General features: G+C 43.1%; 1 protein-coding gene across 1 annotated transcript in view; it reads left to right on the forward strand.

Moving 5' to 3' along the window:
- ush2a (Usher syndrome 2A (autosomal recessive, mild)) overlaps positions 1–27603 on the forward strand; it is a 153944-nt gene that overhangs the window by 122094 nt on the left and 4247 nt on the right. The window contains exons 71-89 of the mRNA XM_078795872.1: positions 2602–2759; positions 4323–4481; positions 4680–4842; positions 6141–6358; positions 6422–6558; positions 17880–17961; positions 18048–18193; positions 18348–18683; positions 18759–19120; positions 19237–19606; positions 19674–19955; positions 20206–20375; positions 21563–21893; positions 24986–25195; positions 25299–25391; positions 25941–26086; positions 26189–26307; positions 27233–27331; positions 27406–27582. Of these exons, the coding sequence (XP_078651998.1) occupies positions 2602–2759; positions 4323–4481; positions 4680–4842; positions 6141–6358; positions 6422–6558; positions 17880–17961; positions 18048–18193; positions 18348–18683; positions 18759–19120; positions 19237–19606; positions 19674–19955; positions 20206–20375; positions 21563–21893; positions 24986–25195; positions 25299–25391; positions 25941–26086; positions 26189–26307; positions 27233–27331; positions 27406–27582 (3758 nt within the window). The remainder of the gene's footprint in view (positions 1–2601; positions 2760–4322; positions 4482–4679; positions 4843–6140; positions 6359–6421; positions 6559–17879; positions 17962–18047; positions 18194–18347; positions 18684–18758; positions 19121–19236; positions 19607–19673; positions 19956–20205; positions 20376–21562; positions 21894–24985; positions 25196–25298; positions 25392–25940; positions 26087–26188; positions 26308–27232; positions 27332–27405; positions 27583–27603) is intronic.

Raw genomic sequence — 27603 nt, forward strand, 5'->3', positions numbered from 1 at the left:
CCTTTAAACTTAAATAGCCAAAAACTTACCACTTCCACACGGAGAGGGAGGATAACTATTAACAGTTATTTAGCCTTTAACATGAACATTAATCAAACGTAATAATTTTTTCTGGGTACATGATACCATACAGCATCCATATCAAACTTGCGCGGGCCGCACTAACATTAAACTTTCATATCAAGGCGGGGGCCTCAAACTAGTGTCCTGTGTGCCACATTTGGCCCGCGGGCCACGTGTTTGAGACCCCTGATGTAAGGGCTATGTTAGTATCTGTGTGACATTTAATTTTCCTTAATTCCTTACTGTCTGCCAGAAGGCATCCCTGTCCCGACCCCCTTTGCTTCCCCCCCCCTTTTTAAAATACCTCCTCCCCTGCCATCCTCACCCTCTCACCTCATTCCCGTTCTCCTTCTTTTCGCAATTTAGCCCTGCAAGTGAGAATTACACAGGGAGCACTGGTCCCATTATCTATATGTCGTGTGTTTTTACCTCCTATGTGTGTGGGGGAGTGTGTCCAGGCATGACTTTGTGTGTGTGTGTGTGTGTGTGTGTGTGTACTCGAGACAGCTCCAAGTGGCCATTGATTATTTATGACAATGTTGATTAGCTGTCACTTTGCTTCGGCACTCCAGGAAGTGTCTAAGATGACGAGAGAATTAACCTATTCCCTGTGGCTGGACCCATAGGACACACATGCACTGCCGCAGGGATGCAAATCGCCCATTCACACGCATTCACACACATCATCATCATTTTATTTGGACACCCCATGGTGGAGTTTAAGTTTAAGCAAATGTCTCTCTATGATAAAGTGTACCATTTAATCCTACTCTTCATTACTTCATCTCTCTTTCTTTCCCTCTCCTTCCCCCCTAGTAAGTGTATTTTTTTTAACGTTTTTATGTACATGCAAGTGCCTTTCAAACCTTTTTTCTCGACTGTCTTGTAACCCACCGTCAAGGTGCTAATGGCCTCCTGTTTAAAATGCTCAGCCCAGGAACAATAACCTAGGACCACCACCTATTAATGCACGTGTGGCCGAGTTTATAGCAAATTAAAGGCTTTTAATGTTAAATAGCGGGCCACTTACACAGCTAATGTAGGCTTTAGCACCAACCAGCCACACGCTCTTAAAAGGAGAATCTATCTTATGATGTCATGCCCAAGAGGGGGAGCGAGCGTGTCGGGAGAGGCGGGCGGGACAGATGGAAAAGTGTACAGAAATAAATGATAAATGATGAAATCCATGATAATTCTAGTAGAAAGTATATCTTTATTGATGTTGCTTTTTTCAAGGGAAGTCACTAGAGGCTTCATAATAAAATTACAAACAGGCATTAACTGATAGATTGTGAAACAAATTTTTTTCTTCAATTATTGGAGGTGTCATGACACACTTTGTTCACAAGATAAGACAAGAACGAGACATAACAAGATTTTTAACATAGCGTATCGAAAAGAAAAGTTCAGTGAAAAAAATATTAAGATTAAGATATGCCTTTATTCGTCCCTCAGTGGGGAAATTTGTATAATATATTGAATTATATTCAATCTAACATCATTTCTACTACTCTTCTGCACTGTGTAGAGACTGTATTACTGACAAAATCAGGCTCAAAGGCTCACTCCATTCATGCAGTTGTTCTGTGAATCATACAGTATGTGCCTAGGTGCTGAAACCAATGCAGAGTGAATTATCTTCCTGCCTGTCTGGAGGCGGGATATGAAGAAAAACAAACAAACATGCATGCACATGGCAATATATTGAGGCCGGCAAAATGAACACGTTAATTTTCATTTATTGTGCTATTCATTTATTTATTATCATCCCATTTTGCGAATGAGAAATTTGGTCAAGTCTGGTGAGATTTTGTGACACCTTGAGGAATTATTGATAACCAGCAGAGATTTTAGGATTGGTCCATAAATGCAATCAGTAACTTAGAAGTCCAGGAGTAAGGTTATGTATGCCATTACTGCCAAAACATGATGTAAATCCCTGGCTGATTATATTTTCATTAAATAGGCATTTTTTTTTTGCAGAAATCATCAAATTCACCTTAAGTAGGTCATAATTTACAATGCAGGTAAAAAATACGGCATACATGTACCACTGTTAAACAAGCCCACATGTTGAGAGACAAAAAATTCTAATCTGAATCAAGATCTCATGACAACGCTACTAAAAGCCAAAGAAAAAGCACACACATTTATCAAGTTAATCCTTTTGGACGCCGACTTGAGCTGAAGTCTTGCATGATGATGTGAGGATTTTACCTCAATGTGTGTGACAGTTTTAGCAACAAAAATACAAAAGTACCACCGTTAAGGCATTCTAATGTTGAAGTTCCACTGGAGTTAACTGAAATGATCCATTGTATCAAAGAATCCACTCTGAGCATAATCAATATCCCAATGTGATTGAACAGTTGAGCATAATGAAGTGGAACAGGAAACATTTTTACTCACATGATGAAGTCAGTATAAAATAACAAAACATGTCATATGATGATGTGCCATGCCCTTTACGTATAGAGTGTGTTTATGTGTATGCTTTTTTAGTCAGTGTTAATAAACCCTGTATAACCATCTCTTTAGGTATGTTTATGAACTGGAGGCCAGCACAGGCGGCGGGGTTGGTCTGAGTGACAAATACATAATAAAAACACCAGCCTCGTGCCCCACTGGGATCCCAGCTCCACACAATGTGACAATCACAGGCCCCCACTCCATCTCCTTGGTCTGGTCCGCTCCTGGTGAGTAGCAGTGCAAACAGATGGATGGTCATTTTTACAGCGTCTTCATCAAAATGACATGCAGATTAGTCATCATTGTCATGGTGTTTCTAATGATATAATGAATTATGACATTAATATTTGTCTTTTAATGACAGTTTTTAAAAGATGAACTAGATATTTATAACCCTGTAGCACAGATGGACTGCAGTGAACCAAGCACACAATCTTCTCCCGTTGAATCACTTCTCACTGGGGTCAAATCCAAACAAAATCCCGAAAGTAGTTTACCAGTCACCTTCTGGCCTCTCTGGACTTGTGCATGCAAGCGCACACATACACACACACACACACACACACACACACACACACTCTGTAGCAAACACTCAGGACTGAGTTTCATGCTTATGGGCCAGTGATTGTCTGCCCTAACCCATCTATCGCCGACTATTACGCTCTCATTAGCATGATTTCCTATCTCGGAAACTGCTTATAGGGCCAACCAACAAAGACACTTTGCTTTGTTGCATGCATGGGTTTGTGTGATGTTTCGCTTGGGTATATTTCTTGTGTGGTTGTGTGTGTGTGTGTGTGTGTGTGTGTGTGTGTGTGTGTGTGGGCACATCAGTGTGGAGATATTTCCATAGGCAGGTCTATTCTATTGTCATTATGGGTTGATTTTAAAGGTGAGGAAATATCGTCTGGGTTCTCACGCTTGGTTAACTCCCTGAGCCCAGAGTCTGGAGTGTCTCTGACTGGTGTATGAGTGCGTGTGTATGTGTGTGTCTCTCACTGACGATGTGCCTGTCTGTGCGTACATACATACACATCTGTTTGCTTCTTTGTATGCCTATACTGATGTATGGCTATTAAAATGACATTGACAGTACCTTTAGAATAAATTCATCCATTGTAGTGGTGCTGCTTTGTGTACAAAACGTCAAGAAAGAGGTGTATGGTTATGTTTTTTGACGGGAAAGTACATAACACAACTTGAAAATCACAATGTCAGTCAAACTTATGAGGGGAAGGGAGGAGGTGGCTTACTCATAAATATCTCTCAGCGTGTGTGATATTAAAAGTCCACTTTTCCATAGTCACAAGTGAGGGTGCTGTGTACATTTGGGTGTGTGCGCGCGCGTCTGTGTGTGTGCATATGTAAGTTGGGGGGGTGAATAATTGAAGTCTTTCATTTGTCCAGTAATCAGTTCGTTCACAAGATATCCACAGTTCATGAATGTTGAATAACCCATCACAATACAGTTGGCCTGAATTATGGAAAAATCTCCACCGAGAATATTAACACTCCAGGTGTGTGTGTATCTGGGGAGGGTCAGTGTGTTTATGTAGTTGTGTGTTTTTTTCCACCCGTTTTGAGGTCAAAATATTACACGTTTGTGTGGTGAGTTGAAAAAACTCTTTTAAAAACTCAAGACTTTCCGGGATATACATACAGTGTGGACTAAATACTGAATTAATGCTGCAAAATAATCATCTCATTGTCAAATACATTGTCAAATACTTCTGGAACTCCTCAAATCTACTCCAGTCTAATGATCCTCTTGAACCTTACTTTTCCCACAGCCCAGTTCAACATCAGCCAGCTTGTACATTACAACATTTTGTTGAATCCAGGAAGTGACAGTGCCGCAGTGCATCCCACAGGCCAAGACCTGAACCTGACTGTGAAAGGTCTACAGCCTTTCACCACCTACCATGTCCGAGTGCAGGCCTGTCAGACTGGTAAGTCTGGGACGCTACTCATGTAAGCCTCTTGTAAGAAAAAAATATATGTATTGTGCCATTTATAATCACATCCACCTCAAAATGAATCCCAACAGTTAGGACCCTATTAGTGGTAATAAAAATTGTATGAAAAATGTATTTAGATGTCTGGTATGACTACAAAATGTGACCAGTCTCTTGTTTTGTCCCATGTAGGGGGGTGTGGCATAGGAAAGGGTATTTATGTTCAGACTTTAGAAGCTGCACCAAAAGGTCTACCACCACCCTCAGTAACAGCAGCTGGTCCCGGTGTCTTAGAGATCCACTGGTCTCCCCCCGAAAAAACAAATGGCCTCATCACCTCCTACCATATATACAGGTAACGTACCCAAATGCAATACTTGCATTATCTTGTTTACATCTCTGCTCCAAGTTGTTCGGGTTCAAGTGTCTACTCCACAAATGCATGCATGTAGTGCAGATTAGCTGAAAGTTTTAGGTAAAAGCAGAGCAGCCACTTATATACGTGCATGTGCTACTCCTGCGTGTTTTAAGTCACGCTGAAGGTCGGGGGCTGCTTGTTGACCAAAGTGTGTGTGATTTGTATGCAGGGTCAGACGGGACTAAGCCCTTTAAGTCCTCAGGAAACACACATTAGCATAGACGTATACATACACACTGTGACACACCTGGCATGACGAGACTCAGGCAAACAGGGACTAGCAATAGTAGCAATATTTTTCTCTCACATGCACTCATGTGGCCACCTGAGTTTACCTACAGACTTGTATTTTAGTGCAGTTTACGTATACAAGGATCGTTTATCTACTTTGTTTATAGTTGTAATGTCATAAATTGGTACCATAGCAAGTGGTGTTACCTCAGGATGCAGACACGTAGCAACGGGTGCAGTCAATGGAGTCTTTTGTTAAATTGGAAAAACAGGTGTTAGCTTCCATGAACAGGTTTCAGTGAAAATGTAAAGAAAAAGGAGCTAAAGCTGCATGGTGGACTAGTGGTTAGCACACAGGCCTCGCAGTTAGGAGACCGAGTTCAATTCCACCCTCTCCATCTCTGTGTGGACTTGGCATGTTCTCCCCGTGAATGCGTGGGTTTTCTCTGGGGACTCCGGCTTCCTCCCACATTCCAAAAACATTCCAAAAACTTAGGTTAATTGGCAAATCCAAATTGTCCATAGGTATGAATGTGAGTGTGAATGGTTGTTTGTCTTGTAAACAGTAGAAAATGAATGAATGAATAAGGAGCGAGTGAGCTCAGACTACTGCTTGCCACAATACAGACAGAATGTAACATGCAGGTAGTAAATCGCTTGCAAAACAAACATCCAACAAGAAGACTTGAAAAAGACAATCATTCAGAAACTAGCAGGAGGACACAAATTCAGGTGCTGAAATAAAGGTGATGCTTACGAATAAAACAGGAAATGAAGCTACAGAATTGAAGACAAACAGGAAATCATTGTGGACAAGGAATACCAGGTCCAAGGTCCTATCTGTGACATGGAACATGTAAATTCTACATTTGCATCCATAAATCAAAGTCACTCACTACAATCAACAACATCCTCGTATAATATGGCTCGATATAGCTCAGTAAAAAAATAAGAATATTACACTTATGTCATTGTGTTATTAATTTAGTGATTTATTTCCCAAGGTCCCCAGTGGAAACAGAGGAGGAACTTCTGGTTTTCATCTGGTCTAGTGGACCACTAGAGTTTTTTGATGCAAGCCCTTCCTTGCAGCCCTTCACCTCCTACTGGTATAGGGTTCAAGCTTACAACTCTAAAGGCTCAACTCTGAGTGACAGGACGCTGGCCCGGACTCTGTCAGCCGTACCAAACGATATGGCTCCTCCCACTGCCACGCCTACAGGTGCGTCACTTGAAAATAATTGCTTTGAATGTAATTAGTAATAGTTGTGCGTGTTCTACACAGGTGCATACTCTATCCATCTGAAATGGAGTGAACCAAGAGAGCCCAATGGTGTCATTTCAAATTATAAACTCATCTACAAGAAGCTCCAGCTGGACCCGACACTCAACTCAACTGCAGTGATAGCACTCACTGTGGAGGTAAGAGTCCACGCATACACGCATGCATTCTCTCTAATGCTTTTGTATAGACTCAGTATATGGTCAATATACAGCTACGACACACTTGGGGTGGATACAAAAGTAATAATGTTTTGTGTACACATATTCATTTAACAATATGTTTATTTTTGTGGTGGTAGTTTAAACCCTATGCAGTTTCTTCACTTCCGATCCGATACTGCCACCTTGAATGTCGGCTGATACTGATATCAGCACAAGTCATTGATAACTTTCTTAGTTATTTTGTCATGTGGAATGTTAGAAAGGGCTTGATCAAGTGATATTACAATAATAATAGATATTAACAATAATCAATAACAGTAGAGAAAAACTAACTCACTTTTTTAAGCATCTGGGGTATCATTTTATCCACAATGTATTGACGGCTAGGCATCATATAGCGACGTTCAAGGAGCTCAATTAAGCATTTAAACCCAACTGTCCTCACCCACGACCGGAGCTTGTCATCTTTTCTGTTACAGCTAATGACTTCTTGGCATCCTGTGGGAGTTTCTTCAAATACTCCATGAGTTTGGTCATATTAAACTTGTCCGGTTCTGTGCATGACAAGTGTTGCGCTCAGCTGCAAGGTCTTATTTAGCATGTGTAGTACTAAATGTCACTATAGTGTATAAGTACAAATGGAGGCAGGGAGAGACAGCGTGATAGATCAAGGCAAGGAGAGTGAATGGAGGAGAAGAGGTACAAGTATAGATCTATATTCTGTCCAAACGCGTGGCTTCTTCTCCCTCTGTGACCTTTGCCAAGTCACTCATAATTAATACAAGATGTAAATGGAGACCTTTCACCTTCTCATTGATATGGAACACTCCGTGTTTGTGTGTGGGCGGGTGTCTGAGTGGGTGTGTGCGACAGGCTCATTGACATGGCATAGACTTATTTTGGTGACGGTCATTTGTCACACACCTGCCTTTGATGCACAGGCGCTCTATTGTTGCACATAAGTTCAGTAAACTACACTGCAACAGAATACTGTATACTATAATGCTACATTCAAGTCTGTGGGACATACTAATGTCGGTGAACATTAGATAATACTTGTGTTTGTGAATAGAAAATTGGACTTCATATGACGAGGCTATAGTAGCGTTTAAACAGTACAAACACCAATAAATAGGATTTATAGCAGCAATTTTCAAAGTGGGAGGCACCAGACATCAGGCAGCTTGAGAAAAATAAAGAAAACACTTTTTAAAGCAAGCTAACCTAAAAGCAAACTGAATCAATCTTTGGTTCATACAGTGAGAGAGTTGTTTTGGGAATGCAGGAGAAATATATTACACATAATTATGACTTTTACATCAAAAGGACTTGAAGCTTGAAGTAACATTGAACATTCTAATCATGACCACATTTTTTTTTCACCTTTTTTAAATTCGCATTCCTCAGTTCAGTGTGTGTGTGTGTCCATTCGCCATGTGTGTACGTGTGTGTGTGTATTGATCTCAGGCTGGGTTGGGAACCCTGCTCTGTGCCAGCCTGGCTGATTAATGGGGTCGTCATGGCAATCGGACGGAATGAGGGTACGAAGCACAGGCGGCCTGCTTCACTGGACCCCTACATGCTGCTTGGCACAAACACACAAATGCACACACACACACACACCTCCGATCTCTCACACACACATACAACCTCACAACACACATTTCCCCTCTCCATGCCTTGCAACTCAGTGACAGACGTGTTAGTCATTCAGACAAGGCTGTCAAGGCTTACTTTCTTGTGTTCTGGCTCTATTTTTGGACCACCTCTTTTTTTCCCTCCACTCTTATAAATCCATTTTAACTGCTGTTTTTTTTACCTCCACCAAGGAAGTTATGTCTTATTTAGCAGAGTTTGTCATGCACATGTTCCATACTTTGTTAGTGAATAATGCATTCATTTCAACAAAACACATTTGCAAGCAGGAGTGGTTGTGTACATGAATGAACACAATGTTCATTCATTCATTCATTTTCTACCGCTTTTTCCTCACAAGGGTCGCTGGAGCCTATCCCAGCTGTCTTTGGGCGAGAGGCGCGGTACACCCTGGACTGGTCGCCAGCCAATCACAGGGCACATATAGACAAACAACCATTCACACTCACATTCATACCTATGGACAATTAACCTAACATGTTTTGGAAACCGGAGTACCCGGAGAAAACCCACGCATGAACGGGGAGAACATGCAAACTCCACACAGAGATGGCCGAGGGTGGAATTGAACCCTGGTCTCCTAGCTGTGAGGTCTGCGCGCTAACCACTAGACCGCCGTGCCACCCTGAACACAATGTTATGTTGTGAATATCTGTTTAGAAAGAAATGGGGGTTGAGGTTGTGATAAGACTCCACGCAAAGAGCAGGGAACAGGAAGTGGTGCAAAAATACACGAAAAAAGCAAAGCTTGTCTCATGAAACACATAAATAAGAGAATAAAGGCACTCGTGAGAAAACCACTTATTCTCCTGAGCTCAATTGACTTACAGTTAAAACGTGTTTTCTGAACAATGTCCTTTTTCATCTCTGAGGCATAACGGCATATCATGCATCACGACACGACCTATGGTAAACTTACTTATCACTGCTCTCCTGTCCACATGTCAAGCAGGTGATGTTACATAATGACAGCCAGCCCGACTGTCATCTTCACTATCACAGTGTAATCACGTGGCACCATCATCGCACTTCTATTTGTACGCAAATTTAACGCCTGCCTAGCTAGCGCAGTGAATTATGATATGAAGCGGCAAACTGACTCCGCTGGAGTGTTCAGCCTTGGTGGAGGTCTGTGCTCTACTGCATACCATTTTGATGCTTCCTATTCATTCTCGCCCTGCGTCTTTTATAGTTAATTTCCACACTAGACTAATTCTCATTACTCAGGTTTATTTTTGCTTGATCACCACATTCTGAGTGGAGACTTTAGAGGACAAAAGCTACACCTTTTCTTTGTGTAACTTTCTCCAGACTTCACTATACCATTTTACTTAGAACCGTCATTCCTGCGCATTATGCCTTCATTTCTCATTTCAATCTGCCTATCATGCCGCAATCTTTTTCTGTCTAGTTTCATTGCTCTTTTCCACGTTATCATTTCTCCCTTTTACTGTCTCGTCCCTCCCTTTTGGTTCTTCCAGATGTTTCTCTGTGGCCCTTAGGGACCTCTAAACAAAAGAGACCACATGCATGTATATGGGTCATTCTCCTGAAAGGGGTACCAAAAGCGTAACAGCAAGCGAAAAATTCAAGGTTTTTTTCTGAACAATTAAAACATATTATAATAAGGTATCTCTTGTTCTGTGTCAGTGTATGGAGAAAATGTATATACATATATTTCATGGCAGCGGGGCACTCTTTACTGTTATAACATTGACATAAAAACGCTCTGATCTATTTACTTTTTGATGAATGCTTTATTTGCACATTGAATGAGTAAATAAAATCAGCATAAAAATGACCTTAATAATTAAAGACATGACATAACACACTTATTGTAACATTTACAATTATTTGTTTACACTACATTGCGCAACACGGATGTGCAGGCTACAGGACACTGCAGGGACATAAGAGGCGGCCGCCGCTCATAGCATATAGCAAACTACCAAATACAGTGAAATGGAGTGGGGGAGAAGGGCAAAGTAAGAGGCCAAAAATTACCACTTCCACATGGAATGGGAGGAGAACTTTTTTTTTATTTACTCAATGTCACTTATTTTATTTTCTATTGTTTTTACAACAAACTGAGAAATAACATATACTCTGAAGTTCACATTGGGTGTCAAGGCGGAGGTCAGGTCATTTGCATGTAGTCTATTTCACAACGTTTCCCTGTTTGTTCAATGTGTTTGCTGTATATTTGTATTTGGTTAGGGCTGCAAATCACTGTAGTCGGTTCGTCATGCCCCTGAAGTGGCAGTACGTTCTCTGGCACCCCTTTCAGAAGAATCACCCATATGTGAATATGTGCACACTTTTCTGTACTCCAGTGTGCACAGGTACCATTTTTGTTTTCATGTGTTTGTGCATCAGGGTGTGTGTGTGTCTCTCACTCTATGTGTGCCGTATTAATACATCCCATTGATCAGAGCAGGACCCCTGACAGTCATCATCCCTGAGAACCATCTGGCCGACGCCTGACGCTCCCTCACCCAAACACAAGCTGACACCCTATTAATCTGCTTGCGGCATGCATACATACGTGTGTGTGTGCGTGTCCCCATGTGAACGAATGAGTGTGTGGAAGACATTGTTTAATGTGTATGTTAGAGATTAAGTGCAAGAGTATGCGCTTACGTTTTCACCACGCACCTGGCTCAGCGTGTGTGTGTGCGCGCGCGCATGTGTGTGTGTGCTCCCCATGCACACACACATGCAAGCATGCACACACATCATCCGCCAACAACAGCCGGTGCGGAAGGGAGCTGAAGGGTGCTTGGAAATTAAGGTTATTACACAAATTGAGCCATATGGTCTAAATATTTCAGAGCTGAAATTTACTAGGCAATAAAAATGGCCCCTACCTCGGTAATGGTGTAAATTACAGCTTAACCACCAGCGCTAATGATGTCCTTCTGTACGCCCTGTAACCAACCGTACATGAAGGACACATTGTTTAAAAAACACCCCAGGAAAGGCAGGGGAGAGAAAAGGAGGGATGGCAAGGAGGGAAACAGGGAAATGGCGATCGAGGGAAGGGGGAAGGAAGAGGTGGAAGAAAGCAGGAAATGGAAGAGAAGAATTAGGAAAAAAAAATAGGAAGAGATTGATGGGGGGAGCAGAGTCAGAGAGAGAGCAAGCAGCATGTTTACAATCTGTTAGTTTACCATTAAGGGCCCATCAGAGAGCGAGGGCCAGCCAGCCAACTGTGTTTCAAGCCAACGGGAGCTTTCAGACATGGCACGTGTGTATTTAATCATACACACTTGGAAGATGTATCAGCCTTTTATTAGTAGTTAAACAAATAAGCGTGGCTTGAAGTGCTACATGAATACAAAGTGTGGCAGTACTTCATGTCAAACGACATGGACTTTGTCATATGGATTGACTTCAATAGGCTGCGTGTGTGTGCAGTATATGTTGCAGCCAGTTAGCTTAGCATAGCATACAGAATGCATGCTGCCTTTTTCATGCAAATCTACCAAAAAAGAATACATAAGAATGACTATTTGTGACTTTATGTGACATCGCTATGACTGTCATCCTACTGACTGTCAATTTTAAAGTAGAAGAGTTCAAGTTTTGTACTTTTTTTTTGTACACCCTTAGCCATGGACAGAATAAAACTACTACTTCACAAGATTTTTTGTCTTACTAGTTGTCTTAGGTTCAGGTAGGGTTGTGACCCAGCAGATCCGGAAGTGAAAAAAGCTTACTTTGTATGGTAACTGGCCACACTACAATGCACATTACCGCCACCTATGGGACTGTAGTGGAACGGCCCATGTATTGCCCCACATATTCAGGGATTTATTTTATTCATTCATTCATTCATTTTGTACCGCTTTTTCCTCACGAGGGTCGCGGGGGTGCTGGAGCCTATCCCAGCTGTCTTCGGGCGAGAGGCGGGGTACACCCTGGACTGGTCGCCAGCCAATCACAGGGCACATATAGACAAACAACCATTCACACTCACATTCATACCTATGGACAATTTGGAGTCGCCAATTAACCTAGCATGTTTTTTGGAATGTGGGAGGAAACCGGAGTAGGATTTATTTTATCTGCTTCAAATTTAACATAATTCATTTTTTATGGTTACTGATTTTCCATCAGGAAAATGTTTTGCAAATTCAAATAATTCTGTTCACTGTATGCCTGTAATTGTTTCCTCATGTGCAAAATGTAAAATGTGTTTAAAATCTGTAAGAGTTATATTATATCCTATTCTTTTGATGCCACTCCCCACCCAGCTAAGAGTTCAATGTCCAGAATACAGAAGAGTGAAACCCTTTTAACAGCATTGCCTTCCATTCACATGTTGCATTTAACCCTCTAAGTCTGTGCTGCTGCCTTTGCTTTTCTGAGCCACAGAAGCAGGCGAGGATCAAGGCTCGCTCCAGGAACAGGAATGGCTAGTTTTTGCCCTTGGTGTATTTCGACAAGCCAGGGACACAAAGGACTGAAGGGAATAGGTAGCAACACAAGAGGGGAGAATGATGATGAGGACAGCCAGGTGAAGAGAGGAAGACGAGATAAGAGGAGTCGGTTGCAGAGTTCATTAGGCCCTCCGGCCTATCAAACCTCTTCGTTAGAGGTCTCCATCTCTGATTGGAGGGCTCTCAACATTTTGCATAAACAGCCAAATAATCAGACTGCCGAGTTCACTCTCCTCCCCACTAGAATTTCCTCATGTTTTCACAACTCCTCCCTCTAAAGCTCTATCTCTAAAGCTACATGTGGGTTTTCTATACCTCAGTGCCAAATAACAGTGTTTACGTCTTTCTCCCCTTCCATCTCCCTCACACTCTTGCAAGCGGTAATTTCTCAAGTGAGTTTTTAGACTTTTCTCCCTATCTCTCAGTAATGACAGGTTGTGTATTATTGTGTGTCTAGTGTGAAGCGGCTCCGCCATTCAAGCGTGCTGCCCCCTCCACTTGTCCTAATGGCCGTTGAGTCCTGCAGCAGCGATAGGATGGTCATCACTTCAAAAGAAATGTTGAGTGTGAGAGTGAATGCACGAGAGTCTGTGTGTGTTTGTTTTTTCTAAAGTGGCTGCTACTTTTGAGCGTCGTCTGGTCTGGAGTAGTCCTCCTTGTCTGATGCAGGCATGGAGGCACTCTGGTTTTGTGGTTTGCATACACAATTGATCAGAGTTACTACATGTAAGGAATTGATTTGTTTGCCCACTCCTCCTTTAGGAACCCAGATGGGGTGTGTTTGCATGTTTTTCTCGCTTCTCATCTAACTTTTTTTCTTATCAAGTTATCAAAGATGGCAACAGTTTGATTGTTACTCTTTCTGTTGTTATGGTAAATTGCCATATGAGTTTCCATTGTATTATGTTAGCGTGTGGCTAGAATCATGCCATCCTTCTCTTGTCAACAGACTGCTCTTTAGCCGCATGGCATAAACAACTGCCACGGTCACATGACAATGTACGCACTAAATATTTTGTTCTCGAGGTTGGGAGCCGCCAAAGCTAATCATGGCTGTCGGTGTGAAGTGGCCGTGCCTCTTCCCAGACCCCTGCAGTCCCTCTCTACTTCTGTGCTGGCCACCCGCATAACACATGCCTAATGGCACTCTTTGGGCCCAGCGGTGTGTGTGTGTGTGTGTGTGTGTCGCATGAAAGTCTGTGTGTCAGAGTTTGTCTAACGCACACTGACTAGCAGGAACACCCACGCAGGGCATTTACAAACAGGCACAGGACAATTGTTCCGGCAGCATTGAATTAGGCAAATAAACGTACACACACACACACACATGTGCACACATACAAATGAAGAAGGCTTGCCAGCTTGGCATGGGGCACGAAAGAGCAGCGTGTGGTGCTCTGGCTCACCTCAGAAAGCTCCAAAAACAATTAGAGCTCTCTCAGCACCGCTCAGGCCACAGCTTGCACTAATAGACCCGACTGCAGGACTGAAGTGACTTGAACTGCAGTGAACTTTGCTTGAATGGAATATGATCATAGCGTGTTTCACCGCACAGCACACACGAGGAGGCGCGCCAGCATGGCACTTTGTTATCTCTCCGGGACTTAATATTAGGGAGCAGGGAGGGCAGAGGTGGCATGTGGAGATAGACAAACCTGAGGCACACCAGTCACCGGACACGGTTCTCTCATGTATGATCACTCACTTTTCCGCTACCTGTGCATGTGTGTGTGTATGTGTGTGTGTGTGTGTGTGAGAGAGACAAAGAAGTACATGTGTGAGTTGAGGCCATATGCTAATGCTGCTCTGTCCCCGTGTCTCTGCAGGGCCCGGTGCTGGGGCCTTTGTGAGATAATCAGCATAATTCTTTTGACAAATACACATGGTTACTCTTAATTAGTATCACACACTGTTCCCCCCGGCTGCACCATGCCTCTCCACCTGAATATCATGCACACACACACACAGATACGTACACTTGTACACTCTTCTGGAAACTAATACAAAAACAAGATGCATGCAGATGTTAGGCTGCACATGCACACCCACATTTAGGAAGACCTTTGACCCTCCTGTATGGGTTTGGACATGAGGTCCCTCTGTTTTATGCATCAAACGGAAGACGCAATGAACGTCTCGTCATTCTCCATCAACGTCATGCATTCTCCCTTGTTTACACTTTCTCCACTCCCTCCGTCTCTCAGTCCCTTCCACTTCCCCTGCCTTTGTCATGATTAACTGGGGGACGTGATCATTCCCACATAAACGTACTCATGCGGATTGAATTCAGGTTAACCCTAACATTTCTGTTCATATCACAAAATGAAGCCTGATCTATTTTCTTTTTTTTTTTTTTTACAATTATAGAAAGTATAACACATTTGCAGATCAGACAGGACAAAATCACAACCTCTGATTTATTCATATTTCAAAACACTTTCTCCCATAGAATACAATACATATAAATAATATGTTACAGGGTCAAATCATCACCGTCATCAAACCTTTCTTTAACTGGAATATGTAACATTTTAGCATGCTTAACCAGCAAGTGTATAAAGAATTGTTCATATGTGGTGAGAATGTTCTTTCTTTTTTTTTTGTTACGGTCACTTTATTGTCATTTCAGCCATATTGTACTGAACAGCCTGGACAGAGATGTGTCCAACAACCAACAGCAAGGCTAATTTGCATAAGAGACTATAGCTTCAGTTTTGGCTTCCTAGTTAGCGGGAATTTGTTCTGATGGGGGAGAAAGCCCAGTGTTGGTACATTGCTTTTATTATGCTTGTCGATTTAGCCATATTGTACTGAGCAACCAGGACAGAGACACACTTAGCACATTCCTATGCACAATAAGTTACATTAATAATAATTATAATAATACATTTTATTTAAAAGCGCCTTTCAGGACACCCAAGGTAAAAACACCAATATAAAATACAAGATGAAAGAGAACATACAATAAATAGGGGGGGGGGTGTGAAGCAGTTAAAGAGAATAGGCAAGTTTGAACAGATGAGTTTTGAGTTTGGATTTAAAGATGGGAAGGGTGGCAGAGTTACGGAGGTCTGGTGGCAATGAGTTCCAGAGTTGGGGAGCAGAGCGTCTGAAAGCTCTGCTCCCCATAGTGCTAAGACGTGCAGAGGGTACAGTGAGATGGAGGGACGAGGAAGATCTGAGGGAATGGGATGGCTTGAGAATGTGGACGAGGTCAGAGAGGTAACGGGGGGGCAAGGTTATGGATGGACTTATAGGTGTACAGAAGTTGCTGCAGGATGGGGGTGATGTGGTGGGATGAGGGGGTTCTGGTGGGATGAGGGGGTTCCGGGAAGCAGAGTTCTGAACCAGTTGTAGCTTATGGAGGGAGCATAGCATTAATGCTTTGGTTGTCATGATATGCTTTGCCATCACTGGTGCCCTTATGTGGTGGCATCACAAAAAAAGCCAAATAAAAAGCAAAAAAGTCACTTGAGATCCTCGATGGACTTTAACTTCACAGGATTTTGAATTTAGAGTTTCCATAGTATTGTGTACATGAGGTACTGTAATACATTTCGGATCGGATGGGACCACCTTTGTGTTGTCCTTCACAGCAGAGATTAATGTGTCATCAATTTATTCTGCTGCTATAACTGTGTGTTGCCTCATCTTGTTAGTTTCTTTTTTTCCTTGTGTATTAGGAAGAAAGTGTTATTAAGGGGGCTGTTAATAGAATGTAATAGTAGAGTGCTTCCATGCTTGAGCGTTTGATTACAGCCTGTGTGTGTGTGTGTGTGTGTGTGTGTGTGTGTGTGTGTGTGTGTGTGCAGTTAGCAGGCTGATGTGCTCATTTTCATAGCGCTTGTGTGCATGCCTGTGTGTGTGTGTGTGTGTGTGTGTGTGCAGCGAGGGGGCTGTTACTGTGGTGCGTTCCAGCGATAAAGTGTTTGAATGTATTGCCATCTAGAGGCGTGTAGCAGAGTCTCGGCGCTCCTATAAAAGCTGCCAGTGCCAGATGCTGCTATTGACAATGTGCATATGTTAAGCGCTTTATAGGCCACATGCCTCACATATTTCACTGGCTTTTAAGGTAGAGAGATCTCTCATTCGCGCTCACTTAATCCGTCTCTCCCTTTTGCAACATCTATCTCTTCTTTCCTCACCTCTGATCTGCTCAGTCTTTCAATGTCTCTCTCCCTTCCTCTTTATGCCAGTCCTCTTTTTATCTGCTTCATCTGTTTTGTACCTACTCACCTTTTGCATCACTCTACCTAAATTCTCTGCCCTCTCTATCATTACTTGTACGCTTTGGGTTTTTTTTATTTCAAGTCTTGGCCCTCTTTCCTCCTCTTCACAACAAAGTTGCGTGATTTGCAGGAGGATTTAGCTCGTGTCTAGGTATCCAGGGACTTATTAATCCTATTTTAGTGTGTATGACAAACACGTTGGCTCGCAGACATGTACACAGTCAAGACATGCATTTGGCTTATTGTTCAAGCAGTTCATCCTTGGTGCCACGCCACGCTGATTTGTCTGGCTCTTTTCCTTTGATTCCGGTTTGAATTTGAGCCATTTGGATCCCAACCCGCTAATCTCTTTACATATGTTTACTTCTGAATTTTAAAAATGCAGACTCAACTAAAAAAAAAGAAAAATACTACAGTGTAATTTGTTCTCATAAATGTTCATAGATACATGCTCACATGTTAATTTAAAAACCGCAAGGCATCCTCCATCCCTGACAACCGTGTCATCCCTTTTCAAACAACAGTGCGTCTCTTATCAATTAGTAAATGATGTTGCATGCACAGTACACACACTGTCTTGGTGAGTGCCAGCTTTTTTGGTCTGTGTCCCAATGCCTGAAGCTACTGGCAGACGCACTGTCTCCTCTCTGTTTGTATGAGAGAAGTGTGTGTATGTTTATTGTGCTGGGAATGAATGTGCATGTGTAACATAAACACTCCGCAGCCTTAAGGGACGGCTATGTGCCAGTCTGGAGCTGCCACTTCTTAGTTGTCATGTTGATACCACCAATCCCATGTTACATTATTTACATTATTATTATTATTGTTGTTATTATTATTTACATTATTTATACAAACTTTTTATGTTCCCCTGTTATATATTTTGTGTGACTAATTTGCAGGTTACGCGTTCCATCGTATTTAGTTAGTTCCTGTTTTCATTTTCTTAATTCTAATCTAACTTTCTCAGGGTTCAGTCCGAGAAGCGACAATCTTTGGCCTTGAGCCCTACAGTGAGTACGATCTACTAGTGGAAGCCAGAAATGAAGCAGGTTTGATTTCAAACATTGCCTTTATAACGAATACAAACCTTCACAGACTGTAAAATGCTTCTTTTTTTTTTCTCTCATCCATGCAGGCGGTGTGTCCAGCCCATTGGTCAGCATAAGGACCATGGAGGCTTCTCCTGCTGGCCTGGCTAACTTCAGTGTAGAGCAGAAAGAGCAGGGCAGGTCCTTACTGCTCAGCTGGGATCCACCAAGTTCTCCAAATGGAGCCATCACGGTATACACAGTAATAACAGAACAGCTAACATAATACAATGCAAGTTAAACAGGCTGTCTTCCTTGCGTAACATGGAATGCCTTAAACTGAACATCTTCATACGTAAATACTCAAAGTCATATGACGTTTGACTTCCTGTTCTCCTTCTCATCAGATGTATAATTTGTACAGCGAGGGAAACCTGGAGTTCAGTGGTCTGTCACGTCACTTCCTTTTCCGACGCTTGGACCCATGGACCACATACACGCTAACTCTTGAAGCTTGCACATCAGTAGGATGCACACGGGGTCCACCTCATCATGTCACCACTGATGCTGCTCCACCTGACTTGCAGCCTTCTCCCACACCTCTTTCCATTGGGTCAGACCATGTGTTGCTTTCCTGGGGACGTCCCTCTCAACCAAATGGGCCCATTGAGGAGTACTATTTACTGGGAAGAAGTCAGATGTGGAGTGGAAGAAGCAACAAGCAAGATGCTGCAAGGGAAAAAGTTTGTGAAAGTTCTGTTATTCTTTCTTTGACTTATCATTTACGGTCACTGAACCAACAATACTGTCACAAACAGGTGCTGTTCAAACAATCATCTCCACAAACAAATGACACTTTCTTCTACACGGTGACTGGATTGCGCCCCTGGACTCAGTACAACTTTGCCATACGTTCCCATAACCCTGCTGGCCACACCCACAGCCCCTGGCTAACAGTGACAACCAAACAGGCCCCGCCTCTTGGCCTGGCCCCACCAACAGTGAGCCACCTTCAGGATCAACCAAGTGAAGTGTTGATATCCTGGACTCCACCTTTAGAACCCAATGGGTTGCTCCAGTCTTACAGGATCCAGAGAAACAATGTGAGCTTCTCCTTTAGTTTTGACCCAACAGTCCTCAACTATACTGACAAAGATCTTCTTCCTTTTTCAAGCTATAGGTAAGGTCTACTCTCATACAGTAACATCTATATATTGTATGTACTTTATATACATATGACTACACAGTATACTGTATATGTATGAATAAAAATGATTATTTTTCTGTTTCCTACAGCTATTCCATCACAGCATGCACATCTGAGGGATGCATCACAAGCCCCCATACTAACATTACCACCTTAGAGGCCCCCCCTGCCACTGTAGGGGTTCCCACTGTGGACTCCATCACATCCAACAGTATGAACATTTCCTGGGGTAAACCAGCGACCCAAAATGGGGAGGTAACTGAATATATTCTAAAAGTGAACAGCCAAGAGGCTTATCGTGGGACAGACGTGAAGACAATGCTGCCACACCTGAATCCTCACACGTCCTACCAGCTCGTACTGTTAGCTTGCACCAGTGGTGGCTGCACTGCCAGCGCAGCAACAGCCACTGTGACAGAGGAGGCTCCTCCTACGGATATGCCTATCCCCACTCTGAAGGTATGTTAGCATTTTAACGCAGCACTTTAGCCAGCAATCTAACTTGTCAATTACCCATTTGCTCCAGGTCACTGGTCCAGAGTCAGTAGAAGTTAGCTGGGGACCACCACAGAACCCCAACGGCGTCATCACAGCATATGAACTCCGCAGAGATGGCGAAGTAATCTACGTGGGCCCCGAGACACGCTACCATGACTTCACTCTTTTGCCCAATGTGGAGTACAGCTACTTTGTCTGCGCTAACAACAGCAGAGGGGCAGCGAGCAGCGCCTCAGCCACAGCAAAGACTCACCCAGCGGCTCCTTCTGGTGTCGGCCCCCCCATGTTGTCACCTCTGGGACCTCGTCAGGTTGGGCTTTTGAAGACGTAAACACTACATTAAGATATACACTCATCCACTGTTTTACGTAGGTACACCTAACAATCTAATGAGATCTACACTATTGTATATTCAAAATCCTACCAAAGTTGCTTTTAGTGTACCATTGTGGTTCTATTTAACGTATTTGTAATGTTCTCATATTGGCTCTTAGCGTATGTATCCTTTTAGGTTTAAAGGTCATTCTAAGAATGAATGGTGTTTTCAATGTCCCATCTAGGTGAAAGTGGAGTGGAACATCCCCGCCCGTCCTAATGGAGACATTATTAGTTACACAGTATATCACCGAGATCCCATCCAGCTCAGTGTGAGCAGCACTGTGTACACGCCAGAGGACAGTGTCTTCTCAGAGAGACGCATCACGCTGCGTGGGCTCGCTCCATACCGCAGGTTCTTATTAACTTTTTTTTATTTTTTTTACATTATTTTTACATTTTCCAAAAAAAAAAAAAAAAAAAAGGAAAGATCTGGATCACCACATATATTCAGAGCCATGATGGGATCTAGGGGTCTTTGCCTTGAATCACACAGCTGTTGAACTGTTGTTAATTAGGGCTCGAGCACTGACAGTGCGAAAGCCCTATTGTAATCGTAATGTTTATTATTATTATTATTCATCTCCCAAAATGATCGCGATTTTGAGGGCCTTAACATGCCCGAAAACTCACCAAATTTGGTGAGCGCATCAGGTCTGGCGAAAAATTTGATATTTTATGGGTTTCAAATATAATGTTCCAAAATTGACTCTTTAGCGCCACTTTGAAATTTAAAAAAAAATTAGCCCCTGCCACCAGTTTCACCGATCGTCTTGAAACTTGGTGGAGACGTCTATCATGACAGGACGCACCAAAAAGTCTCAAGAACCCATATTGCAAAACCAACAGGAAGTCGGCCATTTTTGATGCCGTCGGCGATTTTCGGGCCAGAAGTAGGCGCCACGAGTACCTCCTGCACGGTCCGATCGTCGCAATTTTTTTTTATGGAGGTTTGGGGCGTCAGACGGGACGTGACCGCATACCTGCCTTGTCACCGGTGTCGCCCCCTCCTGGTAGAAAATTGTAAGTCCCGTAACTCCCTTACGACTTATTCGATCACCCCGGTTTTTTGTACGACGTGTCCGCGCGCCCATCCGCTTGTGCGCGTACCCCTGACTCGCACGTACCCCCGAGCGCGTCAAGGTGCTCGAGCCCGCTCATCACTGCTTGCAGTTTTAATTACTATTAGTTTTGTTGAATGTTAATTATGTTTTACATTTGAAGTTTTGCTTTTAATGTCGCAGTATACATTCACCAACCACAACATTAGGCCCATCGGCCCAACTACCCAAACTGCTACCATCAACTGTACTGTATCATATTGACAGCTCTTTCTGCCAAACATAACCTACTTTGACAAACAGCAGAAAAACCCCATTAAAAGTTTTTGACAGTGTCCATGAAAACTGAGCATTTGGAGCATGTGTAGCTGTACATAGTGACTGCATGAAATGCATATCACCGTGAAGTGGTGTCATCACACATGTGATAATGCCCTAACATCAGTCCATATCAGATCACTCCATATAAAACTGTGTGCAGGTACGAGGTGAGGTTAGAGGCTTGCACAGCGCTGGGTTGCTCCTCCAGCGACTGGTCGTCCATTCTCACGCCGGAGGCTCCACCTGCTGGACAGGCAGCACCACTGTTGGACCTGCAGCCAGATACCTACACAGGCCACCAGACAACCTTCCTGCTGACCTGGTCCCCTCCAGCTCAACCAAATGGCTGGAAGCTACATTATGAGGTGTACCGCCGGCTGGAGCTCACAGTTGATACGCACAGAAGTGATGCAGCAGCACTTGTGTACAGTAACTCATCCACAAGTTGCAAGGATGAGGGACTCCTGCCTTTTACTGCATATCAGTACCAGGTATAGTATTATTTTGTGTGCTCTTTTTAAATGATAATACTAATAAACTTCATTTTTGAGATAGATAAATTTTTTACTTTAAACTGAAGTCTAATCACATCCTCCCACACAAATCTACTGATAGAGTCATCCACACACTAATGCCGGAGCCAAGTAATCAGACAGGTGGTAAATAGAAGGCTCCATATTCGTCCTGTTGTGTTGATGCGTTAATTGACAGGCGAGCCCTTTGGAAGCAACAATAACATTAGCATCCCTGCCTGTCAGACGTACGAGCCGAGGCCAGAGAACCTGTGTAATTGATTGAGTTTGCCTGATTGTGGTGCCGTTTTTATTTACGAGGGTCCTAATTTATGACAGGAGGAAGGAGGGGAAGGGAGGAGCTTTGGGAGATGACGGGCGGGCAACGGCGCCATTAATCACGGCGCACTCAGAGCACCCCACTTCCTGATTACCGGCCAGCCAATCGAATTAGCCGTTAGTCCCCTTGGTAACAGCACTTGTATTGGAAAGACCTTTTAATGGTGACCGCTACATGTCCCCTAGGGATTTTCCAACAGGGGGGGGAATGTGGGGCATGTTGCCATGTTTGTGTTGTTCATGATCACATGGACTGACAAGGGTCCACCACGTGTGCCACGTGTACGCCACAACATCAGGTTATATTCTGCAAATCTCTTTTTTTTTGTCACATCTTCATTGTCACTCACTCAGCTATCATTTCTTTCACAATTGACAAGTAAATGGCAAGTTTAATCTACTTCCCTGCGTGTCGGGGTATTCATCTTGTTCTGCTGTGTTTACAGGCTCTTGCTGTCTCTGTCTTGGCGTTTCAGGCATACACAAGGGCAATACATCAGCTTAGTTTAGCTCAGCCAGAGAGAGAAATCATATTAGGCTAATTACACTGGGTCATAAGCTCCTATTGACAGCTTTATGCCTGCTTTTAATTACGGCACACTTTCACACAACTTAGCCCCTTCACCCCAAGTAGATGCACCCGCCAAGTGGTTCTGTCCGCCTATCACAGCACTTCCACGGCGTCCGGGGTCCCGTGGTCCAATAGAAACACTCAATTTTACCCAGGAAGTTCCTTGAAGTCGTTTGTTGCCATGGCTGCAAACGTGGTGTATTTTTATTTTGTGTCTAACAAGCCAAATGGCGGCCCAATAGGAGGAGAGAGAACAAGAGAGCAGTGAAAGCAGTAAAGAGCCTGTGTATGATTTAAGGATGACAAATGGATCAAGGTGAAGGTGATCTCTGTCTTTGCAACTTTTTCTCTTTCTTACGTCTATGTGACATAAACTTTTATCACTTTTTGACTGTTCCACTGTCTTGTGCAGAGAGCATTATGGTTGCTGGGCAAAGAATTGAAGTGTGCTTTTATGTGATGACAGTTCTGGAAAGGTAAATGCTCGGTAACTAACATGCAGGGAAAGTACTGGGAAGTCATTTTTATAAATAAAACAATATTGCTAGTATCAAAGCCTTAATTACTGGCATTAATAGGAGCATAATGCAATGCCTGATGCAGTATATGCAGTCATATTCATACACGGCTTCAAGTTGACATGATAATATTCTATTGAAGTAGTAGTAATAGTAGTATAAGTAGGAGTAGTACAAAAAGTGCGTTGTCGACTGAATGAGTCAAATGAGGGCCTCAGTAATGGACATCACATCAGCTTATGTCATCCCCTTTTAAAAAGAAGCAGACATTTTCATGGCTAGGTTGACTTCTTTGTGGAGAAACTGGAAGCAGTATCACACCACGCTGGAGATCCCAGTTTATATTTTATAACCTTTTTATTATATGACGTCCCGACTGGGCTTTCATAGCCAAACGTGCCCCATTTTGAATTTATTTCAGATTTCAAGGTTAATGCCTATCTGCAATTATATTATCTACCTTGGTGTAACAACTACAGGCGCTTTTATTGCACTTGTGGATCGCTGTTGTCAATGATTTGAAGCGTATATATATTTAGACAAAAGGTTTTATTTTTGTTGTAATGCTGTTGTTGCCTCACAGCTCAGAGACCCGAGTTCAATTCCGCCCTCGGCCATCTCTGTGTGGAGTTTGCATGTTCTCTCCGTGCATGCGTGGGGTTTCTCCGGGTACTCCGGTTTCCTCCCACATTCCAAAAACATGCTAGGTTAATTGGCAACTCCAAATTGTCCATAGGTATGAATGTGAGTGTGAATGGTTGTTTGTCTATATGTGCCCTGTGATTGGCTGGCCACCAGTTCAGTGTGTACCCCGCCTCTTGCTAGAAGACAGCTGGGATAGGCTCCAGCATGCATGAGGATAAGCGGTAGAAAATGAATGAATGCTGTTGTTGCAGCTTTATAAAGAGGGTACTACTTTTTTACTTATTGACAGTGTTTTTGTCTTATTATATATATAGAATTATTATATTATTCAGCATCATTATCTTATCTATGGTACATAATACATAACAACTTCTCTCAGTGCCCCGCCTTTCTATTCGGCCATTTTTCCTCATGTCCTCCTCATTCTCTGTCTCTCCATCTTCTATTTCACCTCCTCAGTCCATCTGTGCTGTCACTTAGATCAATCACTCTGATTGATCACATCCTAATTGACTATTATTGAGGTTAATTCAACTCTTAACATGATGCACACGCATGCATACGCGCTCCAGCCTCACCATTTTGGGCCTGCAAACAGCGCACACACAGACACACACACAGTTCAGACCCATCCATCTGCCTGGTGGACTACTTGTGACAGGCTACAGATGACTTACACATGCAAATCTACACCCTGCGTGACCCTGCGCTGTGTACACCCTTTAATTACAGCCACCACAAGCACACAAATAAGATTACTGTGTGAGTAACTCCTTGATGAAGGTGAAAAGTAATTGTCATGCAGATATGTTAGTGTTGCTTTGCATGGTGAAAAGGTTTCGCTCTCATGCCCGATGCTAGTTTTGATGGATGATCCAATAAATCGACTTATATCCTGTTGTAGGCCCGCTAATGAAGAGACACTTTCATTAACAGCTTATAACATGCGTGTGAAATCCTAATGCTATATGTTCTGCATGTCCAATCCTGACTATCAGCTGTGGGCCGTGAACTCAGCCGGCCGCTCTCCTAGCCAGTGGGTTAGCGGGACAACTGGACCCGCCTCACCCGATGGTGTCGCTCCGCCCACTTTCCTGCGTGTCTCCGCAACCACGGCGGTGGTGGAAATGCACTCTCCGGCCCGGCCCAATGGCATCGTCAGCCTTTACCGCATCTTCTCTCTTGACCGCAACGACGACGTCACTCTGGTAAAGAAACTCTCACTCTTTTCCACTTTTCCACTTTTACTTTCTTAGTAGTGTGAAGCCCCCAAAGTGGAATTAACGCAAACTCTGTACTGCTTTTTGGTAGCTCTCAGAGGGCACATCTCATCAGCAGACACTTCATGGTTTACAGCCTTACACGCGGTACAGGGTTGGAGTGGAGGCCTGCACCTGTTATCAGGTAATAACATGCAACCAGGGAGTAGGCCTTTAAAACATACCCGGATATCGCTTTTTACTCTCCTAACTTTCCTAACTTGAGCCAAACATCCCTCTGGCCATGACATTAGGTACGCTTGCACAACCTACATGTCCTCATTGTATAACTTACATAATTGGCCATGACGCAAATATCCAGCCAGAGTCGATATACGCTCAGACTCCAAGGTGTTATTATACATTTGATTAAATGTATAATAACTACTAAAAATTCCAAATTGTCCATAGGTATGAATGTGAGTGTGAATGGTTGTTTGTCTATATGTGCCCTGTGATTGGCTGGCCACCAGTTCAGGGTGTACCCTACCTCTCGCCCAAAGACAGCTGGGATAGGCTCCAGCACCCCCCTGCAACCCTTGTGAGGATAAGCGGTAGAAAATGAATGAATGAATAACTAATAACTTCAAGTTAAGTACATGTAAGACAGCTTACATATACTGCAGATATAGATACCAATATTGGCAATAATTGCCTTTCAGTTCCAACACCATATTGAAGTAATGTGTGACAGTGTTGTAGCCAGGGACCACTAGTCGTGCTGCACACACTGGCTGCCTCACCATCACGACAGTCGCCGCCTCGTGCCATCACGCGTACCTCTCGCTCAGCCCAGCTGGCGTGGATGGAGCCCCTGGAGCCCAATGGGATCATCGAGAGGTGAGGGGAATAAAACCTATACGTGCACATTTAAACAAAGGTAAAGCATCAATGATGTCATCTCACCGTCCCCCCCCCCTACCTCACCTCACCTGTGTCCAGCTGTGAGCTCCATCTCAGAACAGCCTGCCCGCAGCCCCCGCAGCCTGTGCACCACCCTTGTGTTACTGGACCAGCGGAAATTAGATTCTTCGGCAAAAGGCGGAGCTACAATGTGACAGGTTACTTTATATTAGGACATACACAATGCAGTTAGAGTTACCAAATACTAAATATCATATCATGACTGGCTACTGTCATGCTTTTATGTGATGACAGTTCTGCAAAGGTAAATGCTCGGTAACTAACATCCAGAGAAAGTACTGGGAAGTCATTTTTATCAATAAAACAATATTGCTAGCATCAAAGCCTTAATTACTGGCACTTATGTGAGCATAATGCAATGACCGATGCAGTATATGCAGTCATATTCATACATGGCTTCAAGTTGACATGATAAGATTAAGATTAAGATATGCCTTTATTCGTCCCTCAGTGGGGAAATTTGTATTGCACAGCAGCAAGAGTACAGAGTCAGTTAAGCAGTACAAAATACACAATATAGAAAAATAAACAATATAAACAACCCAAGTATTAACAAAATCAACAGTTTTTCCCAGAGTTATATACAATACAGTATGTAGATAATATGAAACCAGATGATATATATGACCAGTCTATACACTGAGATCCTGTTAGTGAGTTAATATGAGGCATTATGGAAATACTTCACATAGAACTTAGTATATTGCATTTAGAACTCTTAATATTGCACATGGAGGTTGATCAGATATTGCACAGTGAATGGGGGTCTGGAGTAACTATACTGAGTATAAAAACAAAGTATTACACAGATGTATATAGTGGTGTAGAAGTCTATTGAAGTAGTAGTAATAGTAGTAGTAGTACAAAAAGTGCTGGACAGTTCATACACTCGCCTGACAGCATATTATTTACACTTCGGATGTTGCATCACTAAGAATGCTCATTTAGGGTGCAATAAGGCTTTTATATGTAATTTTCTCCAAATTGGGGCAAAATATCAGAGACATCTTTTAGCAGGCCTTGAGTATTGTGTTTTTATTGTGAGTATCCTCCACGGTGTAGGTCTGCAGCCTTATTCCACCTATGAGCTGAGAGTGGCCTGCTTCAACAACATGGGAAGCACCGCCTCCAACTGGACTGCCGTCGTCACGCTCACTGAAGGTCAGCTCCATCCCTGCATCATCTTACTTCATGTCCACATTTTGTTTAAATATATATGTGTTTTGTTCTCATAGCACCACAGTACGTCTCACCCTTATCTGTGGGCAGCAACCTGACGGTCATATGGCTGGACTGGACCGGGTCCTTCTCCCTAAATGGCTACCTGAAGGAGTATACTGTTACTGAGAGCCAGCTCAGGATCTATAGTGGCTTCTACAGTTACCTTCATGTTGTACGCACGTCACAGAAAAGTGAGCGCACACACACTCATA

This window comes from Doryrhamphus excisus, linkage group LG13 (genome assembly GCF_037039965.1).
Source record: "Doryrhamphus excisus strain RoL-2023G ecotype Guam linkage group LG13, RoL_Dexc_Guam_v1.1, whole genome shotgun sequence".
NCBI classification, from domain to species: Eukaryota; Metazoa; Chordata; class Actinopteri; order Syngnathiformes; family Syngnathidae; genus Doryrhamphus; species Doryrhamphus excisus.